The sequence below is a fragment of the Netta rufina genome (assembly GCF_964035555.1).
Source record: "Netta rufina genome assembly, chromosome: 21".
Lineage (NCBI taxonomy): Eukaryota > Metazoa > Chordata > Aves > Anseriformes > Anatidae > Netta > Netta rufina.
Genome location: NC_140145.1, coordinates 5,269,741 through 5,285,518, shown reverse-complemented (window position 1 = coordinate 5,285,518; position 15,778 = coordinate 5,269,741). Strand labels below are relative to the sequence as shown.

Genomic DNA, 15,778 nt, shown 5'->3' with positions numbered 1-15,778 from the left:
ATTACACCGAAAAGAAATGAAACCTGGCTGGTTAATGTTCACCCGGCTGGCGCACTTATAGGCAGCAGCACGCTCGGGACAGGCACGGACATCAAAGCCCACAAATTCAAACCAGATTCTGTTGAGTTTGTGTGAACTCCGTTTTTTTCAGACATTTACAGACTGGCCAAAATTGGGGCTTCTTTTTTTTTTTTTTTTTTCCCCTCGCTACTTGAAGCAACAGAAGATACAACCCTGAGAAAAAGGCAAACCCTCCCTCATCAAGTGCCAAGCCCCTTCTCTTAAATCTGGGCACAGCAGGCTCCTCACCAAAACAGCAAGAACAACTCCTAACATGTGGGAAAAAATAGATTTTTTTTCCTAATCTTGTCCTTAGAAATGGTTGAACAATTTTTCCTGAATAAAAAAAAAGAGTATGCAGCCAGAGACAGACGCCCAGTATGGAAAATGGCTAAAACCTAGCAATCTTGCACAACTCAGAGCCACTGGAAAGTTCACACAACCTTCTCTTCGTGTGAAACTATCCTCTTTTAGCTGAGAAATATGTATTCCATAGTACAGTTGTGTTTCATCATCCAGAGCTAAAACACTCTCTTCCTCACTTCAGAATCTATTATGAGCCTAGACAAACCTTGAAGACCACAAGAGTCACAATCCTGGCCTTGATAAAGACCACTCAAATTCAACACTATCTAGAAAATGATGTTTTTCTGGATACCTCAGTCAAGCAATTCCTCCTAATTTCTATACTGCTCATTTTCAAGCCTGGAGTTCCCTCCCTGGTAACAAAATATTTCAAAATACATTCATTCTCCTTAAAATAGTATGTAAATATTACACTCTTCACAGTGAAGCCAGTAGGTCATGATCATAATGTTGCCATGTGCTTTCCAATTAAAAAAAATAAAAAGCCTTACACAATATATTCTGTTTAAATTATTCTCATTGTTTCTTGACAAGATAATGAATAGCATGAACTGAGTGCTCTTCTACTCACAGTAAAATGTTAATTTGATCAAAGACCAGTGGTGTGAATAGGAAAATGAGATACTTACAAGCAAAAAGTATAATCTTTCCCTTAAAATTCCGTGAGGCAAACTATGCTTTCTTATTACATGCTAAATCCAGGGCTGTACGTGGCACAATCTTCCTGTGGGCTAGGGGTGTATATTATCACAAGTAAATCTGTTGAAATCAATGAGCCCAGTTATGGCAGTAATCATCATGCTCAGTTTTAAGTGCTTGAAGTTCATGCTGTCTTGCTTGCAAGCCACCCCAAAAGCCATGTTTCTTGGAGTACAAGATCTTTTAAGGCACTGTTTCAATGTGCTTTAAATTTTTTTCTCACTTTTGAGATACACAAATTTATTTCAAAACCTTGAAACCTCCCCAGCTTTCACAAAACAACAGGAAGGTTATCAGAAAATCTGTGACATGAAAGACTCTCCAGGGCTCTGGCACCTATTTTTTTTTCAGCAATGGAGAATTAAATAAGAAAAAAAAAAAAAGGACAAAACAACAACCAACAAACAGAGGAGGTTGGGTTGTCTTCATTCTTGTCTCCAGGCTATTCTGCTTTTCTTTCCACATTGAAAGGCTGCCAGATAAATGTATTCCCAACTGAAAGCCAAGCATTTACAGGAAACTCCCGTGTTTGTATGAAAATAATATTAACCATATTTTGCCTTTATACAGTTCTTTTCCATGCAAGGATCTCCACGCACTTTATAAAGTAAATGTTATTATTCCCATTTTACAGACAGTGAAATTAAATCACAGAATGAAGTGAATGACCTCACCTGCTATAAAATGGCACAGCTTCACCAAATTCAGGAGAGCTGTGGCATACCACGTCAGCAGAGGCTCTAGCTCATTGCAAAGGCAGTCAGAAATAAAAAGCAAATACTCTGGCACTATCTGTGTCCGCCTTGGTGCAGATGAAGGAATCGTGTCAAGATGAATACCCATCTTCATGGGAACACAAAAAGGCCTGCCTTGTCACCAGTTTTGCTACCACTGGCAGTTCAGAGCATCACTCCCCTGTGCAGTACTTCCACCACCTATATTCTGTTGCATTTGTGTTGCTAAGTGAAAGAGGAGAATTTATTCCATCTGCTGCTTGAAAACATACATATTTTATAGCAATCTCACTTAGTGGGAATATCTTTGCAAACCATTTTCCAATGTGATTTGTTAGAGATAGGAAGGCACCATAACCAATGAAAAAGAGATTTAAAAAAAAGCACCTTGAGAACAGAATTCTTGCAAAGCTGACCTAGTGAGACTGTTTCTACTTCTACAACAATTTTGTTTCTTCTTCTACAGCTGTTTTACTTATTGTAAAGATAGTTTGATTACTTATTGTAATGATAGTTTGATTAAAAAATGTTAAAAATCATTAGCTTTTCCCCTATAGAACTTAAATTCTATTTCTTTGGAATACATGCTACTGATTCAGTCCAGATTCTTTAAAAAATGGTTATGTATTTTAGAAAGAGCAGTTGGTCTTGTTTTATTGATAACAGAAGTTCCTGTATTTTGCTTTTTTTCCCTCCAAAAAATAAGCAGAAGAAATCTGGGAACACGATCAGCACTGTGAATACGGAAAGAAAAATCAATGGAAACATTTTGCTTTTCCAAAGGGATAACATGGCACAGACACAAACGAAAAAAAAGAACACCATTAATTATTTTTCTATAACTTTCACAATGCAGTGTACAGAAAAAATAACTCATGTTCTTTTTCTGTTATTACTCTCAAAATCTATGAATACCTGTATCTGAGACTTTTTTCCAAGTCTGTCTCCTCCTAAGGATTAAAAAATACAAAGTCCAAAGACTCTTTTTTTCTAAATAATGTGAACTGAGTGTACGAAGTCAGCAAATGTGGATACATCAATGACATGAAACTACAAACTTAGACTCAATACTAAAACATTAAAATGAGACTCATCTTTTTCTTAAATGAAACACTCCCAAATATTTCCGTTTTCACACCATGGATATGATTGTTTTTAACAGAAACCTCAGAGACTGTTTTTAACAGAAATTTCAGTGTTTCTCATGCGCAACTGGGTGACACCAAGTTGCTAGATAAAATATAGAAACAGGATAATTCATTTGAATAAATTTGTCATTCCAAATATTACAACTTACTGCCATAAACACTTATGAGCAAGGTATAAACTTGAAAAGGTACAGAAAAGAGCTAATCATAAATATTTATACAAAATATACATTCATACAACTGTAACTGTTGCACATGCAGGAAAGTACACTGGAGCTTCATTAACTTCACTGATTGAAAATGGTAATATTCTGGGAATCAAACAATAAAAAATTCAGCGATGCTATATCCCAAACTATGATAAATCATTTATTTTGACAAGTAAGGGTAGTTTAGTTTTAATTATTTATTATTATACTTCGTAGCATATCAGAAAATATGCAGTGATTTATTGTGCAAAATGAAATCTTAATAAAATGAGTCCCTTCCCCAAACTAGAGGATTATTAAATCTTCATGGAAATGTGAGGGTGAGCTCTCGGGGTTATTTTCGCTATTGGGCTGGCTGGTTAGTAAAGTGAAAATGAGCAACGCCTATTGCATGTAGTTTTATTTTGACTTCGGTTCTTCAAAGACCCAAGTCATACGACCTCGGGGACTGAGAGAGAAACAGATCCTGCACAGCCAGCTGCCGCTGTGCAGACGAGCAGTAGCATCTCACTGCTCCAGCAAGAGGGGGCTGCTGGGTGCACACCTTCAGACCTGACACCCCTGCTAAAGCTGCTCATTATGGAGCTACTTAATTGCTCCTCTTGAGGGAGACACATGAGAAGAAGCCACTTTTATGCACCAGTCTTGTCCTTTTTGTATTGATTTATACCTCTCCAGACTTCAAAGCAGACCACCACCGACACCCGCATCCTCGCCAGGACCTGCCTCACCCTAACAGCTGGTGCAAATTGCTGTACTTGAGTTCCTCTCTTTGAGCTCTGCCAGCCTGAGCAAGACTATCCCTGCTGCAGAACACCACTCAAGCTCTTAGATTACTCATATGGAGTGCCTGGATTAGCAGCTGATGAAGGGCTGTCATCTGAGCAGCCGTGCTGCCACCGCATCGCTACCTCCGGCACCAAGGCAACCCCCTCCAGACTCCTCTGCCCCAGCAGGTGGCTTGCTCTGCTCAAGCCAGGGATTTATTTCTCTATGGTTAGGGGTATGGTCTGGGGCAAAATTCAATTTATACTTCAAATTTGAATGAAGAGGAATATATTTTTTGGTCACTACTCCTTTTTGTTTCTAAGCAGCAAATTGCAAAGCTCCCTGATATTCAAAGGTAATGATTTCTATGAGCTAGTAATTTCTTCTGGGGGTGACAGCGCACCCAAACTGGGTCTGGGGGTGACAGCACCCAAACGAGCCCAGAAAGCTCCTGAATGAATCAATTTGAGGATCTAAATAAAGAAAAAAAAGTGGGAGAAGAGAGGTGATGGAGTCTGAAGACTCCAAGGATGGTCCATGCAGCTGCTGTTCTTTACCCAACAGGACGTGAGGGTAGGAATCACATTAACTCAGTCCCCACAGCTTCCATCAGCCTGAATATGGAAACCTGGATGAGTATGAGTACATCCACCCACTCATCTCCGTACAACTGGAGAGGGAAGCAGCATTTTCCACCTCTCTTTAAGTCAGGAGGGTGCCCTCATGTACAGCAAAGGAAGTTGGTGAACACCAACCCTGGATTTAAAAGGGGCAATAAAGGAAAAGGGGATTTTCAAGAAGTATCTGATATTTAAGAAGTTAGAGCAAATATATTCCATGTTTTCAGAAGAAACATTTTGCAGTTCTGTAAACTCCTACTGTGAATCCCAGTCCAGTTTGGGTCAGTCTTAATTCCAGAACAGCAAAGTATCACATCAAAATCAGCAAGGCAGTCTATTTAACCTTAGAGTAGGAGTCATGCTGAGCATTACTCTTTAAAGGTAGCCTTAATAATGGGGAATAAGTACTTACTGAAATGGTAAAAGGAAATGTTAATTTAACTATTAAATGCATAATTATGTTAAGTACTTGTTTCTGCAATTGTAACACTTCAGTCTGATGCAAACTCACTTTTTGGCCTGTGCACTTGATTTAATTTCTTTCTTTTTTTTTCCCAACTGTAAAGTGAGGCTGCTGCAAAGATTACTTAGTTATAATTTATAGAAGTGTTGTATAAAGGTAAAGCATCACACAAATAAGGACTATCAGGATGGTCTGGCAACCAGCTGTGCTACTCCAGCGAATTCGCCCTTCCTTCCCTTCTCCAACACACTCCTTGTGTTCTTCCCCTTGCTGCTGCTGCTTGTCCCAGGTTTTGGTGAGTTGCATCAACTTCCCAATCCCACAGAAAATGAACCTGCCCTTCTCACCCCAAATTCATGCTCCTCTGCAGGCAGTGAGATCAATGGACTCAGTGAAAGGTCCCCACCTGCAAAAGCTGATGCTAGGGAGGGGACAGCCCTGACTGGGAAGGACAGGAGAGGGCAATGGGAAAGAGGAGACAGAATTACCTCTACTGGCATTACAGCAGTTTGGATGAATTGCACACTGGTGTTTATGTACAAATCTAGAATTCACCAAATTACAACAGAAATAAGGATTATGCGCATAAGCAGTTACAAATTTCGACTTGCTAAAAAAAATCCCAATAAAGTTTTAAAAAAACAACAACAAACACAAAGAAAAAAACACACAAAAAAAACAATCATTACAGGTTCTTTCCAGTAAGATAGCAAAATATCTTCAGCATTTCTATGTAAATGGTTATCTTCCATTTTAGTATGGCAACGAGGAAATAAGAAATACCTGTTCTTTAATTACAACAACCTTTCTATTCAGAGAAAAGAAAAAAACTGCTGGGTAAATCATTCCTACAACTCTGAAAAATGTGCTGCCTTTGCAGAAATTACAAAATAATTCTACCAAAACATCTTTTAACACCTACATCATTTCTAAGAAGTCTACGGATTTTCAAATAATTACTAGCACTTTCATAAATATTTAATGCTGTCTACAAAAGTTCTTTGACAGAACTAAAAACCCACTGTACAAAACTCAATTTTCCCTTACTGACTATATAATCAACCCAACAACTTACAAATCTGCCTTCTGCCTCATTCATATTTTTCCAATTTATACAGAACTAATGTAAAGGATAATATACTTGCTGTGATTATCCAATCACACATAACAAGATATTATGCAGGCCAGGGTTTGGAATAAAAGGACTGAGGCTAAGATTCATGACTGGTTAACTTATCTACAAGAGACAATCCTCCACTTAACCCCAACCCATGACTGTACATCCCTCCCTCCGTGCAACTGGAAGCAAGCTGCTCTTGGGTAAGCTTAAATTGGATTATAAAACCATAACCTGAGCGACTTATGATCTGCAATCTCTGACCTTACCTGACAGATGGATTAATGAAGCTCTCTGACTAAGAAACGCCTGGTTGAGGTTTCTCTCTATGAAACCATCACCTGTTTCATGTACCACCTGGGAATCTGCACATCCATATGCATCTTCCTCATCACCTTGTACAGTTACTCAGTGTACAGAATGGACCAAAAGGGCACTTTGCTTGGGTGTTGGTAATTTTTATTTTCCAATTTTTAATTTGAAATAGTTCTATACAATGGTACCACTTTCTGAGGAGTGTGTGCACTGCAAGGGAATACAGCAGACATTTCATAGTCCAACAAATTATCACTGTAGGAACAAATTGGAGTTTCTTTATTCTGCATGGCATGGTCTGATCTGACCCTTGCTAAAAATTAGCATGCCAATAAAATGTATCAGAAAAGAAAGGTAAAAGTGAGTCCAGAGTAGTCTATGGAAGCTGTAGCAGTGGCAGGGGTCAGGCCTCCCTAGCTCAGGGCTGCCCTTACACCGCTGATGCTCCCCTCGCAAAAGAAAGGTGAGGAGAAGATAAGCAGCAGGATGAACCAAAAATAATGGTTGCCTTTAATAACCCAAGGTGTTGCTCTCTGCTCAGCCAATGATCAACCTGCCCTCACACCAGTGCAATTCCAATCTCCTTGCATCAATAATCACAGCCTCATCACACCTATTACTCTGGTTCTTGATAGAAAGGACACATTGGAGATGGGAGGTGCAAGGAAGGAGCTCAGGCAAGAAAAGATTACAGCAGTAAGAGTCTGGCTTCAAAAAAAACATGCTACCACTGTTAGGGGGATCTTGTTTTTCAAAGGATGTTTTTTCAGCATTTCTGAAACAAATCCTTGCAAAATGCACCTTGAATGCAACACATACAAAAAACACTTTTAGGTCTGAAAGTTACTTTTATCCCCTTCTGTAAAGCTCGCAACGTGATGATCTGCTGCTGACCATTAGTTGAACATGAGCTGACCTGGATAAAATGACATGCTTGAAAATTCACAGTTCTTGTGCAAGCCACTTCACACTCTTCAAAATACATAAAAAATGTGCATAAACCATTGAGATGTGTTTTGGATAAACCAGTTAGCTGTTATGTCTGGGTAGGGACCATCAAGATGGATTTAGAAACATAAAACCAAGAAAAACTATAGTGGTAAACAAATTGAAATTATTAGAAGATAAATATATGGCAAACACTAATCCTCTGTGCATAGAGTACTTAAAGAGTATCCCCAAAGATCTGTATTTTTCTCTAAATTTGAGTATTTTCTTATTCTACAGTTACAGCTGCTAAGTGCATATAAAACAACTGTCAAGAAATCCTAAAGAAGAGAGGAAAAAACAAAGTCATACTTGGAATTTTATGAGAAACTAATTTTTAAATCCTACCTGATTTGCTCTTTCAAGGTCTGTCATGATCATCTCGATTTCATCAGCCCTGGGAGAACAAGAGAGCAGAAGTGCTGTTATCACATGAAGAATGCTTGTTACATGAGTTCATGCTTTGTACAATTGCAACATTCATACAAACAATACATTTATTTTTTTTTAAAGGACACAGTAAAGACTGAGCGGCTAAGCTTTTGACTGGTGAAATCCTCTTGGGTTTCAGCTCTGGACTGGTTTGCAAGTCTCCAAATCTTTTGCCTGTTCCCTTTTTCCAGTGAAGTGGCATGTTGATATTTGAGCATATTTATTAGATCTTACTCCCAAACCTTCTGCAGAACGGCTGTGTCACCTTTCCTAGATATAAAAGTGCTTCAAAAGGACTATTACAGAGAAGTCCGAGGCTATAGCTCTTCAGACAACTACCTCTATATGTGTACAACGTGTATTCTTCTGTTTCAGTGTGCCTAGAAGTTTGCCTCTAAATTCTGCTTAAAAAAAAATCACGAAGTCAAAGAGACCTAGAATTTCAATTTACAGAAAAGAGAGATTTTTGACAGAAACTAATGAAACTAAATTTAGACTCAGGCTTTTAATGCACTTTACGATGTTGAACAGGAAATCAAAGGGTTGAAAACTATATAGTTAAGAACAAAATAGATCAATCATATGTGTGTGCTAGCTGCCAACTACCAGTCCCAACCCTTTACAAACTCCAACATTTCTAACACTTTGCTCACACAAGTGGATCTGATGGTTAAGCAATCATTTCTATCACCACACTGAATCATGGGCAAATATTTCAGTGATACTCTCACCTGTGAAAGGTACCAGCCAAAGGGCCTATGTAGCTCTATGTATGTTCTGTATCAATATATTAAGACTTCTCCCCAGACGCTTGCCGATCTTGTATCTCTAAACCATATGGATGCAATAAACACGATCCTCATCTCCTATGAACAGCAGCTTTAACCAGCAAGTCCTTTTGCAATCTGCCAACACCATCATGTCTGTTTTTTGTTTTTAATCTGTAGCAGATCATTGTCAGTAAAAGCTGTGAAATACTGGAATTCCCTTCCCCTGCCAATGCAGAAAAGTCAGGTTTTGTTTTTTGGCTGATCCCAAAGAAAATCCATTTTTCTATGCAGGTGTTTGCTGGGGAAGATGGTTAATTGAAGTACACAGAAGTACTGGCACACTTGACACTGGATCATTACACTGAATATTGACTTACTCTTCAACAGCTTTTTAGTTTCTGCATGCACACTTAGGGAAATGCAGTAAAAGATCACAGTAAGTAAATGTGTATGTATATAAATAAATGGGAAATGATTTTTTAATTATAGCCCTTAATTTTGAGGCAACATGAATTGCCTTTTGAAAAATCTTTTGGACTATAATGAAAAACAGATTAACATGTATTTCCTCATGCAGGAGAAGCTAGTGTGTCGTTACACTGGAAAGAGATCATGCACAAGATGTTTTGAATTAATAAATAATAGACATTAGTTACTGAATTGAACAATCACTCTCCGGACAAGTAAGGACTTAAAGTTTGCAGGGACTAACGAGAAGACCAACCCAGACAGGTTCAGATATGACTACATTAGTATTTTTGATCTCTTTAGCCTTTTGTTTAGAATCCAGACCCAAAATGCTTGTCCATCCTGTAAACCCTGTAAGGAAATTACATCTCATGAACAAAATGTCCACAAGAACATGTGGATGACCCTGGTATGCATCTGTAACAGAGATCAGAGGGAAGAGAGCATCCAAACGCACAAAAAAACCCTACCACGTTTCCCAGCATTTTACAAATATTTTTAGCTGGGATAGTTTAAGGATCTTCTTTATATAAGCTTATGTATTCGGGCTGAATTTATGTGTGAATGCCTCAGGTTATATGGAGCCAGTAAACGATGTCTGGATTGTGTCACACGCCTCCCGGACCAGAGCTGGGAGCGTCCCACTCCAGTACGCCGTCTGCAGCTCGAGTGAACCCAGTTTCCGCTTACTTCTTTGTAGGGTCTGAAGAGCAATAAAATCCCTGCCTTTCCCCCCAAAACAGGGGAACGCTGGTGTCAGGTAGCAGCCAAAGATCTGAAAAACTACAGAGCCCAAGAAGAGCAAAGGACTTACAAATTCCTGGGCGAGGAGAAGAAAAGCACTCTGCTTTTGTAGCAAAAGGGACATTTTTTAGTCCAGCCAAGGGAGAGTTTTGGCTGCAGAGAAAAGAAAAAGTCTCTGACGCAGGAAAGAGGTGTGTGAGGGGGTCTGGACTCACCAGAGGACCCCCAGCCACCTGTAAAGGTCACAGAGGCAAGTGAAGGAAGCTGAGGGCAGGGAAACACCAGATTCTGCACACATTACAGCAACATTTAAACCTTAAGAAATGTATGTCTAGGGCATACAGCTGCAAATGGAAATTAGAAGCCCTTAGACTCCAAGGGAACGAGGAAAACAGAGTGCCAGCTCCTGGAGAACCAGAGCCGGCCTGGGAAGGCCTTGCCCGCATGAACTGCCATCACTGCTGGCAGCCTGGGGGAGAAGTGTGCTGGGGGAGGATTTGGGCAGGCAGGAGGAGAAGCAGAGGGATGTCTGTGGCCTGAGGAAAGAGGGAGAGGGGACGAGGGACAGCAGAGAAGCAGGGCCGACTGAGGGGTGAGAGGCTGCAGGGAGGAGGCTGGCACACAGGCCGAAGCCTGAGAAGCGGGGTGAGGCCCCGGGACAGTCCTCTATTTACAACGCACACAAGTATTAATACCGGTATTTGTATGCCATTTCGGCTGGGGTCAGGATTTAAGAGCTCTATTACAGCACTGGTATACGCAGTCAATTACAAAAAAAAGCGACCGAGGATATAGCACGCCATAAAAATGACATTTCTGCCCTTCAGCATCCGCAGATAATTCTGACTGAATCCGGTACAGTGTCAAACTGTAGCCAAGGGCAAAATTGTCCCTTTGTCCTTGCACCCAGACAAACCAGCTGCCTGGTCCTGAGCTCCCTTTCACCTGGGCGTTTTTCCTATCCAGCTTTTCCCCACGCAATCTTTCTCCACACACCTAACGAAAGGATGTGACATCTCCAAAAAAATTCAAGCGGAACACCTCCAGCCTAGCAGTCTGCACACCAACCAAGGTTAATGCTGCAACCATAAATGTTATCTTTAAGTGAAGCAATGAATTAAATTACACTGTATTCTTTCCGAGCACAAGTGTCAACAGCATTCAGAAGAATCTTCAAAAGGAATTCAGTCTTTTCATTTTAAAAGCTCAACTCCCACATCGGTAGCTGGCACTCAGCAGTCTAAAATCACTTATTTGAGAAAGTCTCTAATAGCTACACTCGCTGTTTGCTGAGCAGAGGTATTTATTATAAAATAAATTATAGTTCTTACACCTTTTATGCACTCACAGAAACAACTTGCATTGATTTATTGTTTATAAAGCACTGTGTTGAATTCAAACCTGCAAGGCATGGGGAAATCCCACTCCGGATCAGTAGATTAGGCCCACACAGGCCATTTTTGATGTATCCACCACCCATAGCATTTCCTCATTTTCAGACCTTCTGATTTCAGTATTTCTCTTTATTTCAATGGAATTACTTGACAGGTAAAGCACCATCCAGCTCAAGGCAAATGTCATCATGTCCTACAGGTTTTCATTGAAAATCTGATGGGAACCTTACAGAAAACAATAGCCAAGTTTAGCAAACATGGTTATATCAATCCGAGATTTCTGACCAAAGTCATTGCAGGTGAATTACACTCACCTACAAGATCTGATGATTTTACTTTTAACCTTAATTCCTGAAGCAAAGATGACCTGGCTTCTTGTTGAGTGCCTAGATACCCCCCACCACCCCAAGAGCTGAAGGCAAGGAAAAAACCAAAACCACAAAGTTCCTTCTTTGCATGAACACAGAAAATGAGGGTAGTCAGAAGTGAGAGAACCTTTTACACTAATATTTATGGTGTTTTAGAATAGATTTCCACATCACAATGGCCAATATTAACACCAACAATATTCAGGGTTTGTCAAGGGTGATTCTTTCTTAACATTAAAATAGATAATTAGAAAGAGAATGGGTAAAAGTTATTTTCAGGAATGAATATTATCTATCCTGTGTTTTCCCACTCCACAGATGGTATTATCGTTAGTCTGATCTAGGTCCTTATACTCACTTTGTTACAGCAAAAGTAATCATGTAAACAAGACAGTTTTAGTCTGTATTAAAGATAGTTTGTTCTAAGTTTCAACACTTTCAGGCTAAGGAACTTAGCATATCAATGTAGCAAATCAAATTTTAAGTTCAAGCACTTGGAGCTATAAAATAAGTGGGAACAAATGAAAGGAATTTGAACTGTTAAAACAGCATGACCACAAAATATTCTACTATTTCTTTTGTAACTGTATCTAAAGTAAAAAAACCAAGCTTGTTAATAAAAGGTATAGATTTTACAAGGTGTAAGTTTTTGCTATTTATGAAGGAGTTCTCAAAAGTAACGTGCTATCTACAAAACAAACAAACATACAAACAAACACACACACAACAAACGCTTATTCAATTTGATTGCTTATGGGAAGTCCAAAACACAGAAAGGTTCAATTTTCTTTTTAAGATCAAGTTAACCGATTAGGTTTGAACAGCACAACGAGCAAGCACATTCAAGTATTGGTAAAATGGAAGCAGCTCAATCTCATCTTCTAAATAAATCAGATGAAAACCCTAAACACCATGAAGCTATTCACTTGCAAGCAAAAAGAATGTGGACTTTAGAATTAAAATCCAGTTGATCTGACTCCTTCATTTAGATACTAGCTTAAAGAGGCAGAAACAATTCCTTTTTTATTAACATGACAAGTGAATGGTTTGCCAAATCTTGTGGCTACAGCCCCCTAAACATTTGAACTTACTGAACCTTGAAGGGAACTGCTGTTGGATTCTTTATACATGGAAGAACTGAAAAACACAGATGACACTTTTGAAATTGCAGTCAATGGCATGGCCAAGAAACTTCACTAGCAGGGCAGATTAATGTTTTGGTTTGGCAAAAAACAAACAGCATCTTTTCCCACACATTTGTTTTCTTTAAAAACATGTATAAGTTTATTGGTCAGAGCAAACGGTATATGGAGCCAGTGGGGCTTGTTAAAATGTTCTAATTACTAAAACATTTACGCAGTCAATTTCAAAGCATACATTATCAACTAATGTGCATTTATGTTTAACACAAAAAAAAGGGGATGGGGGAAGAAAATTCCTACTACTAACATGTATCTATGATCTCCACAGAGCAGAATTTGGTAAACATTTTACCCTCTTAAAATTAGAGGCAGTGTAATCTAGCACTGCTAGCACAAGGCAAACTGGGAAGTTATTCGGGACATTAGGGAGGGAGGAAGAGAAGAAGGGAGGGGCAGAACACTCAAAAAATGCAGTGTATTGGACTTTTAAAATTATTATTATTTTTTATAGTTTCAATAATTTTTTATCAGGAAAAGTTCCTGGGTCTAGGAGGTAATTTCGGATCACTAAACAACATCTGAATTGCCTGCAGTCCAATGATCACAGCATTCACTTGGGGCACATGAGCATTTCCAGCATTTGAATATTAAATTTTATTTTTTCTTTAAGCAAAAAATGGTAACAAATTTCCTACCCACGTTCAAGACTCTGCTGGTAGGTTCCCTCATTTAATTGCTGCACTTCAGTGACCATGCAAAGGTGCACGTAGTGCTGGTTGCTTCATTTCTAGGAGCACCTTATGAGGAACTTAACACACTTAAGAAGATTTTGACAGGATGTAATAGAAAATCACAACCAATTCCATTCATCTTGCATCTTAGGAATATTGCTGTACACATAGTTTAGGCCTTTTTAGAATTCATTATGTTTCTAATCCAACAAACAACCATATTAGATAAATCCACATTTATTGCTAATAGGGCCTCTAAAAGTCATAGACACAAAGGTTGTACAAAGAAAGAAAAAATTATTTCAGCATAACCCCTACAGCACATCAAAAGGCAAGAACTCACACACTTTTTAGTAGTAAGTTCTCAAATCTACTTTTCAAATTGCAAGAGCTATAGGTTAATATTTTCTTTCACAGCAACCCTCTAAGGATCTTCAGATCAGATAATCCTTTTTCCAATGTCATATAAATCCAGGCCTCTCGTAAAAGAATTTCTCTGTTCAGGGATTCATAAATCCACCAACTTTAGTAATGAATTGGGTGTTTCCTTTCCTAGGAACTCAATTGAAGAAAAAATCCTCTCTCTGCTAAGCAGTGAAACACTGAAGGCTTTAAATTGAGAGATCAAAGGAACGCTGGTTTCAGGTGCTCCAGCGATTACACAATACGTCATCTGGATTAATCTGGGGAATGGTTAAATGTCCAGTGTACATTGTCCAGACACCCCTATGCAGTTATCCTATACTAAATCAAATTCTTCCCCTAGCAAAAAAGGAGAGAGACTCAATGCTAACTTTTTTTTTCTTTCATTTTTTTTCTTTTTAATTTTGTGGGAATTAATTTGTGTTTCCTCTCATTGTGAGCCCTGTATAGATGTAGTGTGCTGCATACAGATTTTCAAACTGAAAAATGAACTAAATCTCATGCAAGTATTACTCATTAAGCACACTGGGTTAGTATCATAAGTAGCAGCATCAAGCAGTTGCACCAGCTGTAGGTATGATCTTCAAATAAATGATGTCCTAGGTGCTTGAAAGATGTCAAGTGATCATCAAATATTGATTGAGGTTAAAGAAAGTGCTTATAAACCTCAAGATACGGAGCAATGCTTGGACAATACAAAAATCATCTTGATTGTTAGAAGGAAAAAAACCACCTGTATAGAATAAAACCTCTGTTAGTCTGTAGAAGAGTTGCGTTCTAAGAAAACCCCTACATCACTTTGTTTTCTCTTTCATGGCTTAAGTCAGGATTTTCAAGGATAAGAAAATCATGTTTACAATTATAAAGTTTTATATACAATAGAAATCAGCTTTATGTCAGCGATACACTAGGGAGCAGCTTCTAAAGATTGTCAGTGTTTTATTAATCATTTTTACAGAGAAAAATTGCTATGAATGACACCAATTATTAGCCCAATATCATACCAAAAAAAAAAAAAAAGAATTATATATAAGAGAAAATATCAGCTCATGGAATCCCAGCGCTGTAAGTCCCATCGTTTTACACACACATGCCCCTGGCACACTTCCCAAGCCAGAGAAGAATGCTTAACGTAAGCAGCTGGAATAAAGCAGAGTGAAGGCGTCCTGGCTGCGTTAAAAGCTAGCCCAATCTATAAATAGATGGCACATCTTTTTTATTCAATGACAATACTATTTTCTTACGTACTGCATGTTTATGTATTTTGTACCACAGCCAACATGAATCCTGAACTCCCCAAACTGCTCACTGCTCCATTTAAACAACCCCTATTCAACTATCAGCTTGGTTTTCTCTCCACAGGAACAGGTCTTTTTGTGATCTGTGTCTAGCCATCACGTTGCCTGTTACAGAAAGGAGTATCAGACAGGAAAAGAAACTCAATCTCTCTCTTTTCTGCAAGTCTCATGATCAAACTTGTCTTATTTCACAATGTATTTTTGCTTTACCCCACCAAGCCTTATGAGCAATGTTAAAATCAGCTATTAGGAATGTCCAGATTTGGATCATTCTGGGTCCCCTCCCATCGCAGGCTGCTGGTGACAATCCTTTGGGTCACAGGGGAATTCGAAGAAGGTTGCTGAAGCACAAGATCATTTCTGCACCTGAAACCTGCAGAAACAAATGACCTCCCCGGACTGACCTACACTTGGTGTCTGTGGGACCTGACGAGAAGTCTCAGACTTCACGTGGGAGGCGTGGGCTCGTCCTCCTGCGGGCTCTAATACTGGCAGGCAAGGCGAGGCATCTCAGCAATTCAG

The 15,778-nt window shown here is 39.0% G+C and overlaps 1 protein-coding gene across 4 annotated transcripts in view; it reads right to left on the bottom strand.

The window, feature by feature from the left end:
• Positions 1–15,778, bottom strand: part of CUX1 (cut like homeobox 1) — a 268,267-nt gene that overhangs the window by 88,725 nt on the left and 163,764 nt on the right. For all 4 annotated transcript variants that reach the window (XM_084299863.1, XM_084299860.1, XM_084299861.1 and 1 more), the window contains exon 9: positions 7,835–7,883. In XM_084299863.1, the coding sequence (XP_084155989.1) occupies positions 7,835–7,883 (49 nt within the window). The remainder of the gene's footprint in view (positions 1–7,834; positions 7,884–15,778) is intronic.